The sequence below is a fragment of the Gopherus evgoodei genome, chromosome 7, assembly GCF_007399415.2.
Source record: "Gopherus evgoodei ecotype Sinaloan lineage chromosome 7, rGopEvg1_v1.p, whole genome shotgun sequence".
Classification (NCBI taxonomy): domain Eukaryota; kingdom Metazoa; phylum Chordata; order Testudines; family Testudinidae; genus Gopherus; species Gopherus evgoodei.
The window spans coordinates 33,522,885-33,549,151 of record NC_044328.1 but is presented as its reverse complement, the minus strand read 5'-3'; the positions used below and the strand labels follow the sequence as shown (position 1 = coordinate 33,549,151).

The following is a 26,267-nucleotide window of genomic DNA, read 5'->3' as shown; positions in this document are numbered from 1 at the left end:
CAATATCGGCTTATGCTTTGACCGGCATATTGGATGTCAGCAGAAAGCAAAATATGGAGTGCTAGTAACCAGGACAGCAAGTCACAAAAAATTACATATTTTAAAAATCAGTGTGTATTTTAAGGATAGGCAATGGCTTCATTTTAACTATCAGAGTCCTTAAACACTGCTCTTTTCCTTATATCAGTTATTGCAATATTTTTGACCAATGTTCATAAAAAGGGTTTGATCTATAAGAATAAAGTAACTTTATTACTTGTAAGACAACCTGCCTATACTACTTCTGACTTAAAACTGACTGCAAAAATGACCCAGATATCAGGATTTGGATAGGTCAAAGTGCATCAGATTTACAGAGAAAACACACATAGGCATGGGAAAGCATTCTGTTTTGACCATAAAAGGTGTGCATGAATACTCTAATGAGAGAGAACCTATGCACAAGCTGAAAAATATCTATTCCCTTACATTTACAAGCAGTGTTAGAAGTAAACCAAGATGAAGACTCTATTCCTGTATTTATACCAAAGGAAAGTATTATTCTGCCCCCTAATAACTATAGTTGTGAGGCTATCAATACATTTTTCAGTGGTGCTATAGAAATGCTTATAATGCAAATGAACAATGATCTATGCACTTTGGTAGGCTTTCTTCAAAAATGATCAGAAGAGGGCATAACATGTCTGTACTGGACAAATTGTGCAATACTATGTCATAGGGGAATTTTTTTTAATATCCCTTGCCAGTTTGATGATTCAGATATCAGAATTCCAGACTGAAATTTGGCATGTTCAGTCTCATCCTAGTGGTTAATATGCTTTTCAACAAATTTTATAAAAAGTTTGACAGTTATAAAAAAAGCTTTATTTTATACAATATACTTTATGCCCCAATTGTAGGCAGGGTGGTAAAATAATGATTTAAAAGAAATCAGTTTAAAAAATTTAAATAAATTTTTAAATGTGTATCAGTTTAATTTAAATCAGATTTTTTATTTACGTGCTGCTAGTTCTGTACACTTTCCATTTTATAGTCTTAAATTGTTACATAGCTGTTTTGTACTTTGTTCATTTCCTAATTGTTAGTATAATTGTTAGTACAGAACTCACCCAGGGACCTAAAGTGAGGTAGGGTTGGGGAAAGGCCTTGTGGGCTGGGAAGCCCCAGGCAGGGCTGGCTCCAGGGTTTTTGCTGCCTCAAGCAAGAGGAGGAAAAAAAAAAAAAAAAAAGCTGCGATCGCGATCTGCATCTCTACCGCCGCCGCTTCAGTCTTCAGTGGCAATTTGGTGTGTGAAAATACATTGTGGCTCAAAATACTTTTTCTATCAACTGATACAATGATTTTGGAAAGTTACAGTCTGGGAAGGAGAGGTCTGATGAAAAGAGTGCAAAAGGAGATGGAGATGAGGTGAACATCACTTCTCTGGAGATGGAAGCAGGTTTTGTTATTTCTTCTACAAATCATGGACTAAACACTGGGACTGCTCTCAAGTCATGGAAAGGTTAAAAAATGAGCCAGCAAATACCTGCAACTTAGAGAAGTGTTTTTTAACTTTGCTTTTTCCTTAAACATAAATAGGTATTCTGCAATGTCACCATGGAAGTAGTCAGAAGACCCGTGCAAAGTGAGCTGGAAAGCTGTGAGTGACAGGACAGGAGCATTTGCCAATACGGGTGGATTAGGCTAGTTGGAGAGTAGCTCACATATATACCACATAGCATTCATGACCCAAAGAAATCAATGCAGAAAAAAACAGGCCACATTTCTAGAATATCTTCATTTTTGTGCTCTGATCAGTGTGTTAAGGGAGGCAGAGCCCACTCACCCGCACAGCTCAGAGAGGCTCCTAGTCACCCCTGACCCTGGGTTCTTCCTGAATTGCAACCTGAACCAAGTTTCCAGCATGCCAGAACAACATTTTGGTACTGAACACCACCACTAGCTAAATTTATCGAGTACATAGTGACACGGCAAATGAAAGGGGATTTGTTCTCAGGCAACAGCCAAGTTCCTTGGTTTTAAAATATTTTAAAGCACGCTTGTTGTAAATTTTAATAGGTGGATTTTATTCTAATATCTAGTTAAATCAATTAGCAGTCAACATCCTAAATAAATAATAATAATAATAATAATAGCAGTCTTTCCTTCTCAAAGTGATTTTTCCTATATGACTGGGATGAAAGGAGCTCTAGGAAGCTACTGGAAATCTGTTTTCTTAAAGATTAACATATCATTTTACAACTTCCTATCACAGTAGCTCATGTTTGTTATATTATATAAGTATTATATCATGCCAATATTTCTTTTAAAAAAGTACTGCTACTGGCCAGTTATTCTTAGCAAGCTCTCAGGAATCACAAAGCGATGCCAGCGGCTCAATTACAGGATGCAGAGGCTCAATTTATACAAAGACACACAAACATAATTCAGTAAAACCTGCATACTGATAAGAACAGTGTGACTGAACAATGATGGTAGCTAAGGTTATGCTCGCTCAGAAGTATATAGACACACACACAAAAAACATGTCAAGTGCATGGTTTCTGTACAGTATAACCACTTGACTTCAATGGAGTTATGCCAAAGTATGTTGCAGGAGTCGGCAACCTTTCAGAAGTGGTGTGCCAAGTCTTCCTTTATTCACTTTAATTTAAGGTTTTGCGTGCCAGTAATACATTTTAATGTTTTTTATAAGGTCTCTCTCTATAAGTCTATATATTATATAACTAAACTATTGTTGTATTGTAAAATAAACAAGGTTTTCAAAATGTTTAAGAAGCTTAATTTAAAATTAAATTAAAATGTTGATCATACGCCACCGGCCCACTCAGCCCGCTACTCGTCTGGGATTCTGTTCACCTAGGCCAGCAGCAGGCTGAACGGGGTCCATGGCCGGGACCCCGGCTGGCAAGGGTCCAGCAGCCAGAACCCCAGACTAGTAGTGGGCTGTGCGGGACCAGCGGCTGGGACCCCAGACCAGCAGTGGGCTGAGTGGCTGAGCCCACTGCCGCTCAGGGGCTCCATCTGCTGGCTCCTGCCAGCTGGGATCCCGGCTGCCGGACCCGCTCAGCCCACTGCCGGTCTGGGATCTTGGTCCTGCCCACATACAGTGGGTACCTACCTTCTCCCTGGTTCTGGCCCATTCTCTTCCTCTCTCTGCACTGAGCTGAGAGTGGGAGTGCACTGAGCACAGGGCTGGGGGTGAAGGGTCTGGCCAGGAGCTAGAATGAAGGAGGGGGGCTCAGGGTTGGGGCAGGAGGTTTGGGTGTGGGGCACTTACCTGGGCAGCTCCCATTTGGTGCGAGGGGTGCAGGTGGGAATGTGGGGTGTGTGTGCAGGAGCTCCCGTTTGGTGCTCAGGGTGGGGGTGGGGATGTGGGGAGTGCAAGAGTCATGGCAGGGGGCTGGGGGCATGTGAGGAGGGGGCAGTGGCCAGGAGCTACAGGAGCCACCAGAGGTGGCAGCGGACGCTGCAGCTCCTGCCCCCACAGGCTTCGGGGGACCCTGCAGCCCCTGACCACTGTAGGCTGAAGTCACGGAGATTGCTGGAAGTCATGGATTCCGTAATGATACCTTATGAGAGATCTTTTGCATGAAGCATATTCCAGTTACATTATATTCACACTTATTAGCATATTTTCATAAAATCATATGGAGTGCAACGTCACAGTAGGTGCAAACTGTTTGAAAGACCATACTCAAAGAGCAGTTATCAATGGTTCCCTGCCAGATTGGGAGGTTTTATCTAGTAGGGTGCTACAGCAGTCAGTCCTAAGTCTGGTACTAGTCAGTATTTTCATTAATGATTTGGACAACTGAATGGAAAGTATGTTTAAAATGTTTGGGATAACACCAAGTGGGGAGGGGTTGCAAGCACTTTGGAGGACAGGATTAAAATTCAAAAAGACCTTGACAAATTAGAAAATTGGTCTGAATTCAGCAAGATGAAATTCAGTAAATATAACAAAAAGTACTTCACTTAGGAAGGACAAATCAAATGCACAACTACAAAATGGAGAATAACTGGCTAGGCAGTAGTACTGCTGGAAATGATGAGAGTTACAGTGGATCAAAAACTGAACAGGAGTCAACAGTGTAATGCAGCTGCAAAAAAGGCTAATATCATTCTGGGGTTTATTAACAGGCATGCTGTATGTATGAGATGAGAGTTAATTGTCCTGCTCTACTTGGCACTGGTGAGGTCTCAGCTGGAGTACTGATAATTGATTGCTCTCTATTCCAGATTGGACACGAAGTAATTGACTTAAACTGCAGCAAGAGAGATTTAAGTTACATATTAAGGAAAAAAACTTCCTAACTGTATGGATAATTAAGTTCTGGACTAGGTTTCCAAGGGAAGCTGTGGAATTTCCATCACTGGAGGTTTTTAAGAACACACTGGACAAACATCTGTCAGGAACAGTCTAGGTTTACTTGGTCCTGGCTCAGAGCAGGGAGCTGAACTTGATGACTTTTTGAGGTCCCTTTTAGGCCTACATTTCTACGATTCTATAATTCGCTTTGTCTTGCAGAAGTCTCTCTGTTTGGATTCCATAAATGGGCAGGAGATTGCAGAGAACAGCACTAGCCATACTCTGCCAGAAACTCCCCACAAAACTTCTACAGGGCAACAGCTCACATGACAAAGCATGTAGTTCAATGCTACTCTTGTGCATTAGTTGTAAAGTTGTAAAATTAATTACAGACTCTCACAAAGCCAAATTCTGTTCCTTTTGAAAAATGACTAGGAGAAAAAGTATTGAACACGTTATCTAAGTAACCTTTGAAAAATCTGTCCATATAACAGCCCTACTTAGGTACCCACTCAGGTTTCACAAAGAATATTATGCAAAATCCCTGTGTAAAAGACCGCTAAATAAGTTTAGACCATGTCTTCTCTAGAAGTAATAGTAACACACACGCATACACACACACAAGTTCCAAACTTCCTTGCCTCTATTATTACAATTTCCCCCCACTCTAATGAGAGATAATCTATGCACAAGCTGAAAAATATGCCATTTTGGGAAGGAGATATGTACAGAAGTACTATAACAGGACTGATTATACAGAAGACAGAATGAACTAAAATAAAGCAATTTTTCACTTCTTTGATTCTTCACACTGAAACTGGAATTTGTGAGCATGCGTGGCCATGTACACAGATTATTCACTGAATTTAAATGGAAGTGGCTAGTGCGCAAATGTTTGCAATATCCTCCAGCGTCCTTGCTCCCAAATATTCTATATAAATTAACAAGCAATTCAATTTTAAAAATTCCTTCCTTTTTCTTGGAGGAATGTGGAAGGTAAGAGAGCAGCTATTTTGCGCTCAGTAGTCCCACAGAAAAAAATAAATGAAGAAAGGGGGAAGAACTACTGTAGTAGCATCAGAAGCAGATCTACTTCCAGAAGCAGATCTACTTCTTAAATTTGAAAAGAAAGAAAAAGAATCTGTATTAAAATCTTCTAATTTCAATTCATATGAAATCAGGTATACAGAAATCCAGTAGTTTCAGAGTAGCACTGAGCCTTAAACTGTGCAACCCCCAATATTCTTCTAATTAATTTAAAAAAAAACTTTTGTCATTATTTTAAGTGCTTCAAAGAACTGAAAATCCATGTTTAGGCTTAGATATTTATACAAGTGGAAAACCACAACATTCACAATTTGGATGTGAGAAAACACATTGATGGCTCATTTATTCTGTAATTATTAAAATTTAGAACAATGCATTTTTATACATGCAACTTTTTTCATAGAAAATAGTGTACAAACATTAGAGAATCTGTAGTTAATGTAATCCAATAATTTATTAATAACAAATTTGCATTAACAGAAACTGTTCACACCTCCCTTCATTTTAGAAAAAAAAGCTAGTATAATGATACCAAATCAGACTATTGAAGTCAATGGAAGATACTTCTATGTATCTGAGGGCTGAGTTGAACTTTGTAACTTTAAATTTCTTTTTGATAACTTAAAGTATTCTTCTCAACTTTTATTTAAACTTCTAAAATAACTGAAACTTTCATATTGTCAGAGTTAGAGATCTAGAATCAAATTATGCTGTTTGTACACTGCACATCTCAGATCCTTGCAAAATTTCTGTAATCTAGCACAGCTCTGTCATGTAATTAATGTGAATATTGCTTTTGTTAGTCAAGTAGTGGTATCATGTACTTTATATCTGTGCAATGGAAGATGGGTGCCTCCTGCGTTGTGCAGAAAAAAATCAACTAAAGTGGTGGGCAATAAAAGCAACATACTTTCTCTTCCTGAAAGCAAGCAAGCTGAAAAAAAAAACAATGTGGAATTTAAAATTGAATCATGGCATATTCTCAGAATCCCTGAATTGCAAACCCAGGAATAGTTTACATTTTTATTAGTAGATCCTATTATGTTGCTATTAATGCAGACATGACTCAAATCAGGGCTTTTACGGTGTACATTGTAAAGTAAAATGTAGCTACTGATAGCAGCTATAATTTTCCTATTGCAATGGCATATTATCGCCTTGAATGGTGCATGTTTGATATATACTTTAACTAACAGTCAATTTTGGGAAGCATAAACATTATCATACAAAATATACCCCTGATTCCTGTTTCAAAGAATCTTATTAAATGTGTTTGAAAATACTGGTACTTGTGTAATTTACTTTTAATAATGTAGGAGAAGAGTTACTCCACAATTATATATGAAATTAGTAACATTATGAACTCAAGAACTTTACACAGGAAAAGGGAAAATTATTGACAACACTATTGCAGCTACAAAGAACAAATCTGCAGCAAATCATATGCATAATTTCAAAAGATCGAAACCTGGCCATGTATAAGAACCAAAGCAGAAATTAATTCTTACACTCCAAAATTTTTGCTAAATCATGACATCTTATCTGTATTATTTATGAACTACAGTAAAACCTCAGAGCTACCAATAACAGAGTTACAAACTGACCAGTCAACCACACATTTGGAATCATAAGTATGCAATCAGGCAGCAACAGAGACCAAAAAACAAAAAAGCAAATATAATGCAGTACTGTGCTAAACATAAACTACTAAAAAATAAAGGGAAAGTTTTTAAAAAAGAATTGACAAGGTAAGGAAACTGTTTCTTTCCTTGCTTCATTTACATTAAGATATTTAAAAGCAGTATTTTTCGTCTGCATAGTAAAGTTTCAAAGCTGTATTGAGTCACTGTTCACTTGTAAACTTTTGAAAGAACCACCATAATGTTTTGTTCAGAGTTATGAACAACCTCCATTCCTAAGGTGTTTGTAAGTCTGAGGTTGTACTGTATGAGGCACAATCACCTGTTTAGTTTTCTTCAAAAGTTAATTGGAGCAAATATAAATATTTCAACTGTTTTATGTAATCTTACCATTATAAAGTAAGAAATAAAAGCATGTCCCACAAATATATTTCACCAATCAACCTAAATTAGTTGCAATGAGAAGAAAATCAACACAAATTATACCTACAGACCCCAGAAAGACTCCTTTTCATTTCAAACATAGATTAAACTACAAAATACATATTTACAAGTCTGAGAGGCCTTTGTATTTAACATTGCTTAAATTGTGTCTCTGCTTTATTTTCCACTTAGCAACAGTGTAAGTGTCCTCAAAGCCGTGTTATTAAATAGCAGACATTGATGAGTTGACTAGATTAAAAAACAACTCATTACTTCTCTCTCTACAAAACTCGTCTTGCTTCATAAAGACATTAAGTCTTTCTTTTACAGCCCATAAAAATGTAAATCTTACCAGCTAAAGTATCTTTTATTGAATCTTAGTTTCTTTCTAAAATGCCAGAAGAACAGGTACTTCAATACCACAAAAAGACAGCACACAGCACTTGTCCACACTGTTAGGCAGCAGCTGCTCCATTTAAAGCTACAAACTGTGGCAAAATGCATAACTGACATGCTTTGTGTAAGCCATGAAGAAGACATGCATTTGGCTCGCTTGCTGAAAGGTCAGGTTACCCACCTCCTCCGAAAAAAGTTGAAATACTGGGATTCAAAAGAGCCTTTGATTTTGGTAACACAATTATAAACAAAATAGTTTTTAATCATGTTAGATTTTTATATTTATGTGCCTTATATAGGAAATAAGTTTGTTTACCCACAGCACTGGGCACAAGTGAAATTTATTTTTATCAGTGCTGTTTAAGTAGGCAAAAGGTAATAGTTACAGGGCCCACCCGGGCATAGAGCCCTCAAGCAGCAAAGAACGGCAATATACGCAAGTCCTGCCTCAACTACTCCTTCTTCAGCCCCCAGAGCTGACTGGAGTTACCCCCCCCCTTTTTTTTTTGGCCACAGATCAGAGCAGCAGCCATCTCGCCCACCCAGAAAAGAAATAATGTCCCTCTGATGTAAGCACTGTTTCTGATCATCACCTTATTAATATACGTGCATCATTCACAGGTCCTTTGAAGTGAAACAGTTCACAAACCCCAAAGTAAAAATAGTTAAAAAGCTGTTCTTTAGTTCTGTTGTCCCTATCCCAGGCTCATCCTGCCTCCAGCTCACCTACCTAAGAGGTAACAATCCTTGTTCCTGTGTCCCTATTCCAGGGCCTCTATCATGCTGGTCATTCTCCAAGCACCTTACAAGTCTTCTGCTACATCCCTTCCCTCAAGACTTCTGTGAGGAGGAACCCTGCTGTTCCATTCCCCACACTTCCTTTGCCTGAGTCCTATCCCTCATATTCCTCCAGAATCATCATCTTCTCTTGGGTTTGGCCTGCTCCTGGCTGAGCTAGATCTTCCTCTTTACTCAGATCCTTCTGCTAGGTAGGGTTCTGCAGCTCTGGTCAGTCTTGTCCCACCAACTCTCTTCTGTTCTTTCTTTGTGCCAGCTCTCCCCTGACCTCCCGTCCCCCCGCAGCTCCCAACTTGTGCTTTTTCTGAGGGAGGGGGTAGTGAAACTCTCATACAGCTCATTCCAGGGAACTCACCAGTTCCCTGCTTCCCCTTCCCGCCTCTGCTTCCTCTGTGTCTTAACACGCCTGGGTTTTCACACTTAATGCCTTCTATCAGGCAGCTGATTAGTCACAAGTGGAATTGAACGCATTCTCTCAAACGGTACCAGTCATCCTGTAAAAATAATAAACTGAATTAATTTTGCTTTGGGAAATTTTATTCTAAGCACTACAAAACCTGCAGGTTAGGGTTGTTTTTTTTTTTTTTTTTTTTTTTTTTTTTTTAAATTACAAGACTTCCTGCCTGAAACACCTAGTATGTACCCCATCCCAGTTTTACCAATAAAGTGATATGGCATCAACTTAGATATTGGGAGAAATAGCTAGAGAGAAAGCTAGGATCCAAGGCAGTTATTTTCCAGCTATATTCCAGTATAGCTTGGAAAAGTGGGGAGGGAAAAAACAAAAACAAAAACAAAAACCTCTCTGAATCTTTCAGCAAGCCTGATTCACTAGAAAAACAAAAACAAAAACAAAACAAACAAAAACACTAACTGAGGGGCCTATAAAGAGATAGCCACCTCTTGGACTGCATCTAAATTAACAAATTACATAGATATCATAATTCTCCATTGACAGGGCCAGATTAACTTTTGTGGGCCCAGTGCCAAACATATTTGTGGACTCCCCATGGGGCAAGGTGCAGGGGAGCAGGATGGTCAGTCTCCAGAGCGAAGGGCGGGCAGGGAGCAATGAGGCACAGCGCAGCAGGAGCAGCCCTGCTCTGCGCAGCCCAGCAGGAGGGCACTGTTTACAAACCTGCAGATGCCAGACGCACACTGGCCTGCCCAGCCCTGTGCTCCCAGCATTCCCCTTCCCCTTGAGGGCAAGCCCACACCACACCTCACCCCTGCCCAGTGCCCCATCCTTATGCCCAGAGCCCCTCGCCCAGAGGCCTCCATGACAGGTCTCTATGCCCACCCCCAACTCTCCCAAAGATCTCCCCCACTGGCCTCCCAGCATAGCACCCTGCGCACCACACTGCTCGCCCAGCACCCCTCGCCCACAGACTCCCCACTGCTGACCACCTTCCTCACAGTCCCACCATCACAGCTGCACATCACACCACATTTCTGATGGGATTCTGCACCAAAAAATTAAAAATTCTGTGCACAATATTTTAAAATTCTGCAAATTTTATTTGCCAATAAATAGATGTGGAGGCTCCAACATGGCAGTGGGGAGCATAGGCCACTGGTTGCATAGAGGTGGGAGATTACTCTACAGCCTCCCCCACCCCCACCCCCACCCCACCCCCGGACAGGGACTAGACAGTGAGGCTGCACCCGACTCTGACACAGTGCAAGGGCCAGATCTGTCACAGAGACACCCTAGAGCCCTGCCCCCCGTGCACCAAGTGTGGGTGAACAGGCTCAGCCCAGCAGCAGGATCCAAGTGCAGAGGGACTTAGTGTGGGGCGGGGGAATCCAGGTGGGGGTAAAAGAGTTCTTTGTGGGGCAATCTGGGTGGAGGTGGCTCAATGGGAAATCTGGACGTACAGGAGCTCATTGGGACACTGCAGGGGATCCAGGTGAAGGTGTTTGGGGCTCAGCAGGGGGGTATAGATGAAGGTGTTTGGGGCTCAGTGGGGAGGGTGTTGGGGGGCTCATCAGGGTGGTACAAATGCAGGAGAGGTGGGGTTTGTCAGGGTGAGGGTTTGATGGGCCTGCTTAACAGGGGAGCCCCAGCTTCTGCCAAGGGGATGCCGCATGCTGGGCTCCAGCTTCCCCTTGCCCCTGCTTCTCACATCCCCTTCTCTTCCTCATCCCATGCCCCTTCCCCATCGCTCCATCTCCTCCTAATCCCAGCCACTTCCTTCCCCACTGCCTCTTTTCCCCAGCCCTCGCTTCCCCCCACCCCCACTTCCCCTGCCCCCTTCTCTCCCCCATCCCATGCCCCTTCCCCACTGCTCCATCTTCTTCCCAGGCTTGGGAGGTAGAGGGGAAACTGCCCCCCAGCATGAGCCAGCAGAGCTGAGCGGGTTGGGGCTGGGTTGCTCCACTTCCTGCAGTCCGGTGTGTGCAGGGCAGGCCCGATCCCTGCTGCAGTCTCCCAGGATGCGTAGCTCAGGAGAGAGGGCTGGGGGGGGGGTAAGAGATGGAGTGGGGGCAGGGCTGATATGCAGCAGGGGTGGGAAGAGGCGGGGCGGAGCAAGGGTGAGGGCAGCTTTCGTGGCCGACTCAGTCGGTCGGGGGATCAGGCTGGCTGGGGCCCCTTCTGACTCTGGGCCCGGCACCATGGCGCCACCCCGGTTATGTCCATTGGTCGTAGCTATAGTGGCATTTTTATGTCTGTTTCAGCTGGAAGAGGTGGATGAGGCTTTTTTTAAACAACTAACAAAATCATCCAAAGCCCAAGATTTGGTGGTGATGGGGGACTTCAACTTTCCAGATATATGTTGGGAAAATAACACCGCAGGGCACAGACTATCCAATAAGTTCCTGGACTGCATTGCAGACAACTTTTTATTTCAGAAGGTTGAAAAAGCTACTGGGGGGGAAGCTGTTCTAGACTTGATATTAACAAATAGGCAGGAACTCGTTGAGAATTTGAAAGTAGAAGGAAGCTTGGGTGAAAGTGATAATGAAATCATAGAATTTGCAATTCTAAGGAAGAGTAGAAGGGAGTACATCAAAATAGAGACAATGGATTTCAAGAAGGCGGATTTTGGTAAGCTCAGAGAGCTGATAGGTAAGCTCTCATGGGAATCAAAATTAAGGGGAAAAACAACTGAGGAGAGTTGGCAGTTTTTCAAAGGGACATTATTAAGGTCCCAAAAGCAAGCTATTCCACTGGGTAGGAAAGATAGAAAATGTGACAAAAGACCAGTTTGGCTTAACCACGAGATCTTGCATCATCTACAAAATAAAAAGGAGACATATAAAAAATGGAAACTAGGACAGATTACAAAGGATGAATATAGGCAAACTACATAGAAATGCAAGGGCAAGATTAGAAAGGCAAAGGCACAAAATGAGCTCAAACTAGCTATCGGAATAAAGGGAAACAAGAAGACTTTTTATCAATACATTAGAAGCAAGAGGAAGACCAAGGACAGGGTAGGCCCACTGCTCAGTGAGGAGGGAGAAACAGTAACAGGAAACTTGGAAATGGCAGAGATGCTTAATGACTTCTTTGTTTCGGTCTTCACTGAGAAGTCTGAAAGAATGTCTAACATAGTGAATGCTTATGGGAAGGGGGTAGGTTTAGAAGATAAAATAAAAAAAGAGAAAGTTAAAAATCACTTAGAAAAGTTAGATGCCTGCAAGTCACCAGGGCCTGATGAAAGGCATCCTAGAATACTCAAGGAGTTAATAGAGGAGGTATCTGAGCCTCTAGCTATTATCTTTGGAAAAAGTCATAGGAGACGGGAGAGATTCCCAGAAGACTAGAAAAGGGCAAATATAGTGCCCATCTATAAAAAGGGAAATAAAAACAACCCAGGATACTACAGACCAGTTAGTCTAACTTCTGTGCCAGGGAAGATAATGGAGCAAGTAATTAAAGAAATCATCTGCAAACACTTGGAAGGTGGTAAGGTGATAGGGAATAGCCAGCATGGATTTATAAAGAACAAATCGTGTCAAACCAATCTGACAGCTTTCTTTGATAGGATAACGAGTCTTGTGCATAAGGGAGAAGCGGTGGATGTGATATACCTAGACTTTAGTAAGGCATTTGATACGGTCTCGCATGATATCCTCATTGATAAACTAGGCAAATACAATTTAGATGGGGCTACTATAAGGTGGGCGCATAAATGGCTGGATAACCGTACTCAGAGAGTAGTTATTAATGGCTCCCAATCCTGCTGGAAAGGTAGAACAAGTGGGGTTCCGCAGGGGTCTGTTTTGGGACCGGCTCTGTTCAATATCTTCATCAACGACTTAGAGGTTGGCATAGAAAGTACGCTTATTAAGTTTGCAGACGATACCAAACTGGGAGGGATTGCAACTGCTTTGGTGGACAGGGTCAAAATTCAAAATGATCTGGACAAATTGGAGAAATGGTCTGAGGTAAACCGGATGAAGTTCAATAAAGACAAATGCAAAGTGCTCCACTTAGGAAGGAACAATCAGTTTCACACATACAGAATGGGAAGAGACTGTCTAGGAAGGAGTGTGGCAGAAAGATCTAGGGGTCATAGTGGACCACAAGCTAAATATGAGTCAACAGTGTGATACTGTTGCAAAAAAAGCAAACGTGATTCTGGGACGCAGTAACAGATGTGTTGTAAACAAGACACAAGAAGTCATTCTTCCGCTCTACTCTGCGCTGGTTACGCCTCAACTGGAGTATTGTGTCCAGTTCTGGGCACCACATTTCAAGAAAGATGTGGAGAAATTGGAGAGGGTCCAGAGAAGAGCAACAAGAATGATTAAAGGTCTTGAGAATATGACCTATGAAGGAAGGCTGAAAGAACTGGGTTTATTTAGTTTGGAAAAGAGAAGACAGAGGGGATATGACAGCAGTATTCAGGTATCTAAAAGGGTGTCACCAGGAGGAGGGAGAAACCTTGTTCACCTTAGCCTCTAATGATAGAACAAGAAGCAATGGGCTTAAACTGCAGCAAGGGAGATTTAGGTTGGACATCAGGAAAAAGTTCCTAACTGTCAGGGTAGTTAAACACTGGAATAAATTGCCTAGGGAGGTTGTGGAATCTCCATCTCTGGAGATATTTAAGAGTAGGTTAGATAAATGTCTATCAGGGATGGTCTAGACAGTATTTGGTCCTGCCATGAGGGCAGGGGACTGGACTCGATGACCTCACAAGGTCCCTTCCAGTCCTAGAGTCTATGAATCTTACCTTAACCTGAGCTTTGTCTACACTCCAACTTTTTCCATTGCTAGAAGCAGCAGAACTACACAAATGGAAAATCAGGTATATAAAGTTAGCTAGGGTAAAGAAGATTTAAGAAAGGAAAGCCACCATGAGAAACCTCTCTCAATTTCCCCTGGAAGCTCAAGAAAACAACTTGGTTAGACCTAGAACTCAAATACTACACTTAAGCATGATTTGGTTATATGCGGCATAAACTTTTTGTTTGAAAAAACTTTACTTTTTTGGTATGGAACTGGAAATAAAGCCTGATAATAACAACACTATGTTTCTTTTTCTTAGACATGAAACATATACATTTGGTGTTGTTTCAATTCTACAATTGACATCTATTAAATTTATATCCCTGAGGAATTAATATTAAATATTATAAGATTCATACTATACTATAAGATTCATCATGGAGATAAAGGAGAGATAAAATTATGTTAATGAAAATTTGACAAAAATATGAATTTTTGTTCATTATTTCTCTATCAGTAGAAAATAGATCATTCACAATTGGTAAAACAACATTAGATATATTTTGAAACCAAATGTCTGTTTGAAAGGCTAAAGAAAATTCAGAATTTCTTTTGTTTTAATAAGAAAACTGAATAGGATATCTTGGAATTTAACCAAAAGCACATATTAGTATCCCACATATTTTATCTGATGATAAATAAAATTGCATTTTACTGTAAATGTAGTGTTGATTTCTTTCTCATTTGTTTGCTGGAAACAAAACTTCAAGGGAATCTTTAGTGATGACTCAATGTCTTGAGGTCCTTGGGGTTTTTTTTGCTTCTGACTGACAAGCTAACATAAACATACCAAGCAAGTTCCACTCTACACTATAAATGTTCCCATGGATATTACTTTTACAAGGCTCATTCAAATGAGGTTTTAGGCTTTTAAAATAATAAGCAATTTAAAAACACACTCTAAAGGATTAAACACATGCACTAAAAATTCTATTTTTTTCAGACTAATTAAACTTCATAAAATGTACAAACTTTCATTTTAAAATTAACTTCGGCATTTGCACACACTATAGATCTTAGCCATGGTCCACACACTCATACTCAGCAAACCCTTAATTTCACAGCTAACAACAGAGGAAATCTTAATATGGCCAGATTCATGTCCTGGGGTAAGCTTTCTTTTGCTTTTGGAAACAAAGACACAGACCCCACCAACAGAAAATGTGCCTGAAGCAGCAGCAGACTCAACTACAAAAATATAGCACCTGCTCTGCCTGAGCCTTGACAACACCCTGTGCAGGCTGAAACGTGGCACCCACGTAGGGCAACCAGACAGCAAGTATAAAAAATTGGGACAGGGGGTGGGAGGTAATAGGAGTCTGTATAAGAAAAAGACCCAAAAATCAGGACTGTCCCTATAAAATCAGGACATCTGGTCACCCTATGTCCAGGAGACATGCTAATTCACTTCTCCTGACCAGCTGCCATTGGGACAGGCTCCTATAGAACCCCAGCTGTAATTTCGCACAGCAGAAGTCCTGTGAAATGGTGGCAAAGGTGGTACTGCCACGGACCTTTCCTGGGGGTTAATTATCCCACTCTGATACAGCTTTCTCTGTAAATGCAGGTGGGAAACAAAAGCACCTACACATCTAACTCTTATTGATTTCAATGGATGTTAGGCACTTAGGTGCTTTGAAAAATCACACTGAGTATCTAACTGCATCTTTAGACACCAAAATTCCTCTAAATATCTGGCCCAGTCACAAACAGTACGCGTCACCATCTTGCCCATATGGAAATGTAAAACTGCAGGGCAGCAAAATAAAATCTACAATAAGCCTCCTCAAATTTTCCTGTTACATGCACTCATGAAAAAGAAAATCCTGAGAAACAAATAGTATGTAGTGAACAAATACTATATCCATCAATTTACTAAGGACTAATTATAATTATTAATTATAATTATAAATTATAATTAAAATATTATTTGGAGTTTATTTAAAAATTGGTCAAGTAAGAGAATCAGCCATAAAGAGGTGGTAAAAACATCAGGAAAAACAACATACTTCTAGCCATACTTCTGCAAAGTTGATTGTGATAATTAACACACAAGTCCTCAGAATTTTAATTTCTTAACTCTTGTCAAACTTGAATCTGTGAAATGATTGCGTTGTAAGCCTGAAATTCCTGCTGTTTACATCTGAATAGTTATCAAATCTAAACTGGGTCAATGTTAAATTACTAATCTGGTAATTTCTGGTCAACTATGGGAATTCTCTTACCCTCTGGGAACCTCTCTCCTTAACAATAATGTTTCACAAGATTCCAGGCTGCCAGAGTTGCGTCACTGAGTCTGTGGGTGAATAAAATATCAGACCTATGGCCATTTTCACTAGTTTAGACAAAACATCAGGCTTCTTTGAGTTATAAAGAGTTAATATCAGTTACTGGAATCATAGCTGACACAAAATGTTCCCACCAGAGACACCTGAGTCATGGGTCTTGCTACCCTTTTTATATTTGGCTCCATTTATTTTTCAAATTGTAAAATACTATACAATGTACAGAGATAGCAAGCCTTAAGGTAAAACTTTGACCAATGGCTTGCTGAACCACAATGGGGAAAACAGAGCAGCTGAAACCACCAAAATATTTGACATTTCCAGATTCTTAAGTTATTAAAAAGTATTTCTGTATTCTTCAGTTATTTTATGGATTTAGTCAATGACTAAATGAGTCAGGAATTAAATGCCCTGTCTCATGTATCCTGGGTTGCAGCAGGTGCTTGGCTTGCATATTAATAAAGTAGTATCACTGTATTACTGACAGAGTGATATTCACCTGTAGAAAAAGGAAAAATAAAACAGATAAAGCATAATAACAACAAACAACAAGTGTCCATAACAAGCAGGCTGTTAGTCACTAGTTGTACCACTATAGTTAACGAGTTGCACTTTTCACTGGAAATCAAATTTTAGGATTCAGTCTGTTAGGAATTATAAATTGTTTTAATAATTGATAAAAAGGTAACATACGTGTACAAACTGTAAAAATTAAAAAAAATTAAACATCATCTTGAAGAAAGAGCTCTGGCATGGGTAAATAAGTTGTTCCATATGGGGTAAATTTATCTTATGTTATAGTTAAAAAGAAGCTTGCAAGTATTTATCCCACTTGCGTAGATAGTTTAATAACTTCTGTAGTTTTGTAATGTAAGGGCTTGTCTACAAGTTATGTTGACTACAGGTTAAACTCTGCCTGCCATGGTACAGATAAGATGGAGTGAGTTGCTATATTCCTTGAAGTTTCGTCTTTTTCACTGCTTACCACTTCTAGATGGGAAGGTTAATATTCGGTAGGACAGAAAAGTAATTCCTTGCAAGTGCGCGACAAACATAACACCTAAAATATTAGAAGTGGCCATTGCTGTGACCACTAGGATAGAAGTAAAACAGGATTTACATCACGGCTGTAAATGAAATGTTCCTGATTGTCACCAAAAATGTAGGTCAAGGAAGGGAATCACAAGGAACTATGGCAACAAAAGGGCAGGACTACGAGCAAGAATTCCAACATGCTCTCCCTCCCAGCAGCCAGGAACTCTTCCTGGTCAATTCTACGTTACCACTCAAATCCTCTAGATAAAGCCAACTCTCTTGTGACAGATGCTTGTTTAATAATGACATTTTACCAGTAGTACATTTAGGTCTCTACTGTATCTATAAACAAACTTTTTATAAATACACCTCTACCTCGATATAACGCGACATGATATAACACGAATTCGGATATAACGTGGTAAAGCAGTGCTCCGGGAAGGAAGGGCTGCAAGTTTAATATAATGCGGTTTCATTTATAACGCAGTAAGATTTTTTGGCTCCCGAGTACAGCATTGTATTGAGGTAGAGGTGTAGTATAAAACTAGTAACCTTCTTGTTTATAGTTAATATTTTGAGAATTAAACAAACAGGCATCTCTCCATCAAAGTCAGTTTTGATCCATTCAACTTTTAAATGGTGATTTTAGAATAAGATACATGCTCAAATTGCAGCAAGGATGGTTTAGGTTGGACATTAGGAAAAACTTCCTAATTATCAGGGCAGTCAAGCACAGGAATAAATTGCCTAGGAAGGCAGAATCTCCATCACTGGAGATTTTTAAGAGAAAGTTAGACAAACACCTGTAAGAGATAGTCTAGATAATACTTAGTCCTGTCATGAATGCAGGGGACTAGAGTAGAAGACCTCTCAAGGTCTCATCTAGTTCTATGATTCTATAATACTCCTGCTCTCATGAATATTATAGAAGAAACTTAGAATTAGCTAGACAATCCATATTTTCCCATCAAAGAACAAATGGTATCAGTTTATGCTTAAGAAAGCATTTGCATGTGTCATGAAGTGGAGAAACTGCTCTCCGACATGGAAGGGGCTAAAGAGAGCCTTTGGGTCCAGTCAGCCCTGACTCATCATACCTGCAGCCAATGCCTGGCCTGGAGGGGGAGGAAAAAGAGAAACTGACTCAGTTCAGGGCTGACTGTCAAAGAGGCAGGAGCTAGCTGCCTCCCTACCAGAGGGAAAGGATCACTAACCTGCCAGTGAAGGCAGTCACCAGGAAATAAGTACCATCTCCCTGGCTAAAGGAGATTGTGGAGGAGAGACTTAGGAGCAACTGGCTTAAGAGATAACTTGGTAACTGTAGCACAGAGATCTTGTTGGGTTCCAACCCTGCCAAACTTAGGCTGCCCTACCCAGAATGAACCTGGGACCACAGCAGGATACCACCCAAGGTGCACAAGGGGGCACTGCAAGAGACAAGCCATCCCAACAACTTGGATTATAGGGGTTATGCCCCAAACTGAAGGGACAGCAGTAGGAAGGAGCACAGGACAGTGGATGTAGACTCTCCGCAGGATATCCATAATTCAGGGGTTGATTCATACAGGCCACGGACTAAGACCAGCTGGAGTGGAAGGGACCAGGTTCTACTACCTCAAAGACTCAGGCACCTCGAACAGAGAAGCAAGGGACCGGAAGTCACTCATTCCAACCAATAGGCCACCTGGCCCTCCCTGGACCCTGGTAGAATACAGTACCTATATAAAATCGCTAATGTATTTTTCAATTAAATGTACTAATATATACATGTTTAAAATTAAGGTCCAAAAATTTTTAATCACCACAGCATGTTTTAAACATGGATAACAGAATTTTTCCCATGTTACATATAAACATTTTGACAAAAGACCTGCTAACTTTCAGTAACAAACAAGTTTCTGGTTCATTTGACAGAGACTGAAATGTATCTTGAGTGTATATCCAAAATTGTAACAACTTTTTAAACGATCTTTAACTCATATCTTATTATCTGCTGTTCTATTATATACGAATATTTGTCAACATACAGTACTATCAATACAGTGCCAAACAATATATCCTTCCCTACTGCCTTTTATACAGCATATCCTAAAGCACTTCGCAATCCCTAAAAACAACCCAAAAGATAACTCCCTGTTGAACTAGATAAAGCACACAAAATGAATGTTTCGCTAAACAAATGAACGTACTGCTTCATAACAATTAACTACTCCCTTCAATCTTTGCCCGATATAATGCTATTTTGATCAATATCTGCAGTTATCAAGATCCAGATAGCTACTACAGAACAAAAATGTTTAAATTTAGATGTACTTTTTGTTACTGAAAACTAGTAACTAGATGATTCTAGGTTTCCATATTTAGACATATACAACACTGGTAACTACTTTTCAAGAAACTTTCAAATAAATGTATATAATTCTGTTTTTGTGAACATTTTCTAGTCCTATTTATAGCACTGCTACTGTTGTACTATCATTACACTTACACTCTCCAGCTCTTCCTCTTATCCCATTCCAATCCATTCACTAATCAGTACTTTATTTTCCTTCTTCTGCACTCAGCTTCATACCTTCTTACACGAGACTGCTTATATCTGGGGCTTCCTTTCTGTCTCTATCCCATTATAACTTCTCCCTTTTCTCCCTACAAGTGCCTCCTCAAAACAGACTTCTTCAAGGAAGGTTTATAAGCACTCTTCTTTTATTAGAATAATAATAAATGAAACTCTCAAGACCTGTGCATAATCACCTAAACTGCAACTTCTTATTGCTGACACTCCACCAGCCCTATTCCACACACTGTTTTACCACCTAGTCTAATCCCCCCCACTCATTTTAGGGCTTTAATTTATAATCTGATTTGCATGAGCAGACAATTGTACTCATGCATAGTCTCAATAATTTTAAAGGGATTTCATGCAGGCTCAAGGATCCAATCACACTGATCAGATTGCAGAAGTGAGGCCTTGAATTGTAAACTCTTCTAAGCAGGAACTATACCATTATTCGTCTGTAAAGAGAAGAAGGATGATCTTCTGGTTAAGGAATTGGATTGGGACTCAAGAGATCTTGATTCTGTTCCCAATTTTGTCACCAACTCTCCTGAGTGACTCTGGGCAAGTAAGAATTTCTATTGCTTCAATCCCTCAACTGAGAAAAACACTTCCCTTTCTTATAGGGGTACACTAATGTATCGGAGGTGCTCAGATACAATAGAGATGAGGGCACAGAAAAAACAGTAAATGAACTATAAACACTTACAGCATAATACTGTGTAAAATAATAACAAAAACAAAAATTATTAGATCTAGTACAGACTTGTCTAAAATAATGAGTCCATTTAATTCATTACAGTACAAAGAAACATTTGACTTCTTGACAACTATAGCATAAACTTTAATTAGTGGGATGGTGACTGGAACATTTCTAAAGAGAAACAAATATTCATGTTTCTTTTGTAGTATGGAATATTTCAGTTTATAAGCACTTTAGCCTTCTCACCAAACTGACACAGATAGCCACTTCGACACAGACTGAATTGAACAGGAAAGCCTCTGCAAGTGTACAGTACTTTCATCTATCTCTGCCAGTTCCACAGAGGGGAATATAAAGTATAGTACACAGTGCAGCATTCTATAATACAAAGATTTTCTGTACTTAATATAGTTGTGTAAAGGTTCAAAACAACAAAATTTTCCTTTATTACCTTTAAGCATCGTCCTTCCAGTTGACCCTCCAAAGATGTTTAGAAGACCATTTCTTGCTCCCAGTGATGTAGTTGCTTCTAGTAGAGCACCAGTGATAAAGTTAGAGAGTGACGTCCTTTGTAAAGTGGCACGGTATTCAGAGCAAGCACTTTCTACAAAGGGTTTTACAAAAGAGACATTTTTGCATCCGCAATCTGCATTTAGTGTTGGAAGTTCTCTCAGAGGATGGAGAGAATATTCAAAAGTATCTTCTGCCACGTCTTCCTCCTTCACTGCATTGTAGATCTGTGAAGAACATAAAAGCATGAAGTGTTAGTTCAATTACTGACGACAATAAACTGAACCTCTCGAAAAAACATCAGCATGCAAAAGTTCAGTGGGCTCAAACAGCAAACACTCTACTAGCTAGAACTTTGTATTTATATATTAAACTGGAAAATTCTAAGAATCCAAATCTGATTTGCAAAGATTTTGAGTGTGGATCTTAAACTAGCTATTTAAATAAGGCTGTTTCCTAATAGGATGCTTAAAAACTACTACTTTAGAGTGTCCCAATCCAAAGAGGCATTACTGTTCATCATATTATTAAAATATGCAATGAAGAGAAACTTAGCCAACATTAAATTAATAATTATTAACATTATTATAAGACTAGACTTTTTTTGAGTAATGAATAACGTCCTATTGATTTCAATGGCAGTAAAAACAGTTTCATTAAGAGGGTTTTTTTGGTTTAAGAATTTTTTTTAATCCATAAGAACAATCTTTCAAGATGTTCTGGTGTCATGCTCATTACCTACATCCAGCATATGCCTAGATTCTCTTCCTAATATTGGTTTAGTTCTCTTTTTTCAATACTCATGCTCAGACACTAAGTAATTCTATGGCTTAGCAACCAAGTAATTTTTGTTTACTTTAAAAGAGCCTAATGATCAAAGCAAAAAGCTTCCAGAAATCTCTCTCATGTAATATACAAGAAAACACTTGATTTTTCACATTCTTATATGGCTAAATTGTCGATTAATGTTAATAATCTTTTTTAAAGGTTTACTTTTTTAAATTAAATAATGTGAATTAGCGAACCAAAAATTAATGTAGCAAAAGGTCATCTAAATAGTTACCAGTATGGATACTGAGATAGCTTACAAAGGCCTGTTCCGAAAATAGACAGCAGTGCAAGCAATTTACACCTTTGGAGTTAAATCATTATTCTCACTTCACTCAATAGATCTACTTTACCTGAAATAATTACTTCTGAATTTAACATTTAAGTAGTTTTAAAATCGACAAGTTAATCTTACTAATGCTGTAGATTAAGGAAGGAATTTTATTAGGTGAGAGACTGACTGTATTTGCTTTGATTTTTAAAATTATTTTATTAACTCTTGGGTTTCCTTTCTCTTCACCCTCACAGCAAAGTTCACTGCTACAGTATTTCCAGAGATGGTGACATGAAAGCAAAGAGAACACATTATAAAGAAAGGGGAAATCTAGATAAGGAGCAGCAGAAGATAGGCTACTCAGGATGAACTGTGAGGGAAAGTATCAACAAAATGTACAAACACAAATGTTTGTCTATAAATATGGCATCCAAGGTTGTACTAATGTTACTAGAATATTTTTTATAAATGCAATGGATTTTGCCTCACACACTATGTATGACAACAAGACAAATTCTGCTGCATTCTGAAATCAGAATGGAAGTGCGTCTGAAGGGAGATTTTCAAAGTTACAGATGATAGTTATGCACCTAACTTTAATGAAAATCCATGGGAGGGATAAGCACTTATTTGTCATTGTACCATGAACAAATCTTCCTCCTACAAAAGACTCGATCTCCATAATACTCTTAGCCCTAATTGAACAGATGAGAGAGTCCTGAGCCCAGACCACCTTGTAAAGGTGCATAGTACTGTGATATCTAGACTCAGACCATTAGTTCAGCCCTTCAATAACTTTGTACTGTGATTCCATCAGATCTTGCTAGCTAATCAGTATAAGGCTGGTTCATTGCTTAGATACGAGATTACCAAAAAACCCTAAGTGGTAGAGAGTGGTGCTAGCGATTCAGGCACTTTTCTTTAACCAATGCCCTAGAGATACCATCTTCCGGATAAGATGCAAAACTCTGACACTTTGTTCCGTTAAAGATCCCTTTTATATTCGATCTGGGAGTGTTAGCCATGGTGTTATGGCCAAAGTCCAACTTATGTATACATTTCTTTTTACTACAAAATTTCCCATCCAGGGGCAAACGTACAATCTTTATAAAACCAATATAAAATGGGGTCCAAGGTCCCAAAATAAGGACTCTCCCAAACCACCCCAGCTCAGACTATAAAGTTGTACCAGCCAATTACTCATTACGCCTCCTGAAACACATAAAACAGATGAGCCTTGCAGCACAACCTGAAGGTTAACAAATCCAGACTCTGGAACACCAACAGAAGCAAATTCCAGTGTCAAGGATCCCTCACTGAAAACACTCTACATTTAGTCCCATCACAATTAAAAAGAGCAATGTTAGTTCAGTCATGTTGTCCTTGTTCTCCAACACCAGCTTTCATTTTGATCAGACTGGAGACAATCTGGTCAGTTCAAGGACCTCATCCCTGGATCTTCCTCACCAAAGTCTTCTAACTATCTGAAAGTTTTGGTGTAAGGCTATCAGTTCAGGCTTGTCCACTTTGCCTTCCTTATTCACAAGCACTTTCTATTTAGGGTTTGGGGTTTTTTTAATTCATTGACTACGTTACTGACAAAATGGCTGCTTCTCTTAGATATACTGGGCTGAATTCTATTTGTTCTTTTAACTTTCATATAATTAATTATAATGATATATAAATATAAAGCTTATGCTCCAATACATCTGTTAGTCTATAAAGTGCCACAGGACTCTTTGTTGCTTTTTACAAATCCAAACTAAGACGGCTACCCCTCTGATATTTGTAATTTTCAAGTGAAAGGTGCTATAGACATGCACAGTAATGTGATGGTAGCACAAACAGTACTACTTGCTTAACAGTTTTTTTCTAGGTTTGCTTTTGGTCAACTGCCCTTCCCCTGCCCCTCGGCAGTGTGTTTTACTCCCAATGCCTCCTCACACATATTTAAAATTAGAATTTAACTTGAAATTACAGAAAAATTCTATCTATAAATGTGTGCATTAGGCTTCAATTTACTTCACTGACAAACCCCACTCCATTTTGCCCTTTCTGTATTATATCAGTGGGAGATAAACAGCAACCATTAGTGGTTTACTTTCATTTGTTTTACCATACAGCAATATGAACACAGTTTTACTACAGTACTACTAGACTCGACCTATAGTTAAAGGCATGGTTGTAACAGGCTTAAAACTCTAAACATAATTTGAACAGATGCATAAAAATATATTAATTAATGTGGTAATATTTTTGATACCTTCTACCAATTCTGCAGTTTTAATTCAGGCAAAACACTCATTGAAAGCAACTGATGTTTTGTTTGAGCTAGTGTGGAAGAATTTGGCCCCCAATTAATACATTAGTGTTCATTTTAAGCCATAATATTTGGGACTCAAATATAATGCAATGTTTATTAAAATACATATTTTAATCTTAAAATTAGTATTTGTTTATTACCAGTACAACAACTTTGGGGAAGCAATTTCAATTTTATTTAGTCTGTAATATAATAGTAAATTATGTAACTGATCACTTAAAATCACATTTAGTAATGCAATTCAATTACTCCTGGACAGAAAACTCTCAGACTTGTTAATACAGAATATAAACCACAAATGATCTCTATGGATTTAATCTTTTCCAAGGTGAGTCACTTTTGAAGCTTTTAATTTTATTAGAAATACAGCATCTGTGACTCATAACCCAATGTTGAGGCAACCTGACTGACCTCAAAGGGCTCTTCCTTTCTAAAATTAGAAAACAATGAATGAGGTCTTTAGGCATTTGATGTCAACAGGATGAATCAAACTTAACCTATTACTAGATAACAAATATAGATTTCTTAATCCCAGTGAGAATTTGATTGTGGCATTAATGTAATAGTATACTGATATAAAGGCATGAGACCGCGTCACTTTTCCATAATTAATATTATTTTTCGGCTTGTTTCTTAACTTTTTCTAACATTCTACGTAAAGCATTAAGGTTTTAATTGTGCCACTTTATTTTATTTTTTTAGAATAAAACTGTTTTCTGAATTCTACACAAACATAGACTCATAGAAGATTAGGATTAGAAGAGACCTCAGGAGGTCATCTAGTCCCACTCCCTGCTCAAAGCAGGAGGTTGGACTATATAGGCATGAAACTAGTTAGTTAGTTCAAGGAAAGCAAGAATGAACTCTAAGCAAGAACACAGTCCTAATTTTTACCAAGCAAGAAGAGGTGCTCTCAGAGGAGGTACTTCCTCCAGTAAACAACTGCAGGGAAAAATGGGGTGATTATATGCCACACATTTCAAAACGGTGTAGCAAGAAATGCTGAACACTGAGCCCTTGGAGACATCGCTCTCTCTCCATGCTGTTCAGGAGAAAAGAGAGTTCCTCCTCCATTGTATTCTACACCATACCACATAGGCCTATACATACTACTTTTTAAAAACTTATGAAAAGAATGTTAAGGATGCAAAGTCAAGCTCACAAAAGTTAGGAAATGCCAGAATGTTGCCCATGCCACCTCAATCCAGCCTCCTTATATATATGCATGATGATACAGTCTTTAATTACATGATCAAATACTATTTTTCCATAGGACCTCTGCCTCATTTAGCGCATGGAATGGAGTGTGCTCACTGAATGGTTACTGTAGATATGTAATTATTTCAATCCTCATAATTTGATGTTGGCCCCATGCATTATTTACTGCATATCATCCAAGCCCTGCACAGAAAACAGAACTATTACTTTCATCAAGGGTTTTTCCTATAGTGATCTCATATATCTCAGCTCTTTAAAAACATTAATGAATTTATCTTCAAACATCCCTGTGAGGTGTAGTAGTGGTATTATCCTCATTTTACACCTGGGGAACTGAGACACAGATTGAACCTAAACTTGTTAACACTATCAACAAATTTTGAATACCCAATTTGAGAAACCATGGGTTTTCGGAGTACATAGCATTTTATAGCACTTTATATGCTTATTGCACAGCTTTTATTATCCTCAGTTGTCGCTGTAAGTTCTAAGAGCTTCTGGAAAGCACAATCTAGGTGTCTCAAGTTTGGGTATACAGAAAACAAGGAACACACTGTGGGCCAGCTGTGAAAACATTGGTTTGTGTGTGTGACATTGCACTCCACATGCTTTATGGAAATATGTTTATGAATATCATGTAACTGGAATATGCTTTATGCAAAAGGTCTCTTGTAAGGT

General features: G+C 39.1%; 1 protein-coding gene across 1 annotated transcript in view; it reads right to left on the bottom strand.

The window, feature by feature from the left end:
* The window catches only part of PLCE1 (phospholipase C epsilon 1), a 340,613-nt gene that overhangs the window by 146,763 nt on the left and 167,583 nt on the right, over positions 1-26,267 (bottom strand). Inside the window, 1 exon segment of the mRNA XM_030568608.1 lies at positions 20,888-21,173. Within this exon segment, the coding sequence (XP_030424468.1) occupies positions 20,888-21,173 (286 nt within the window).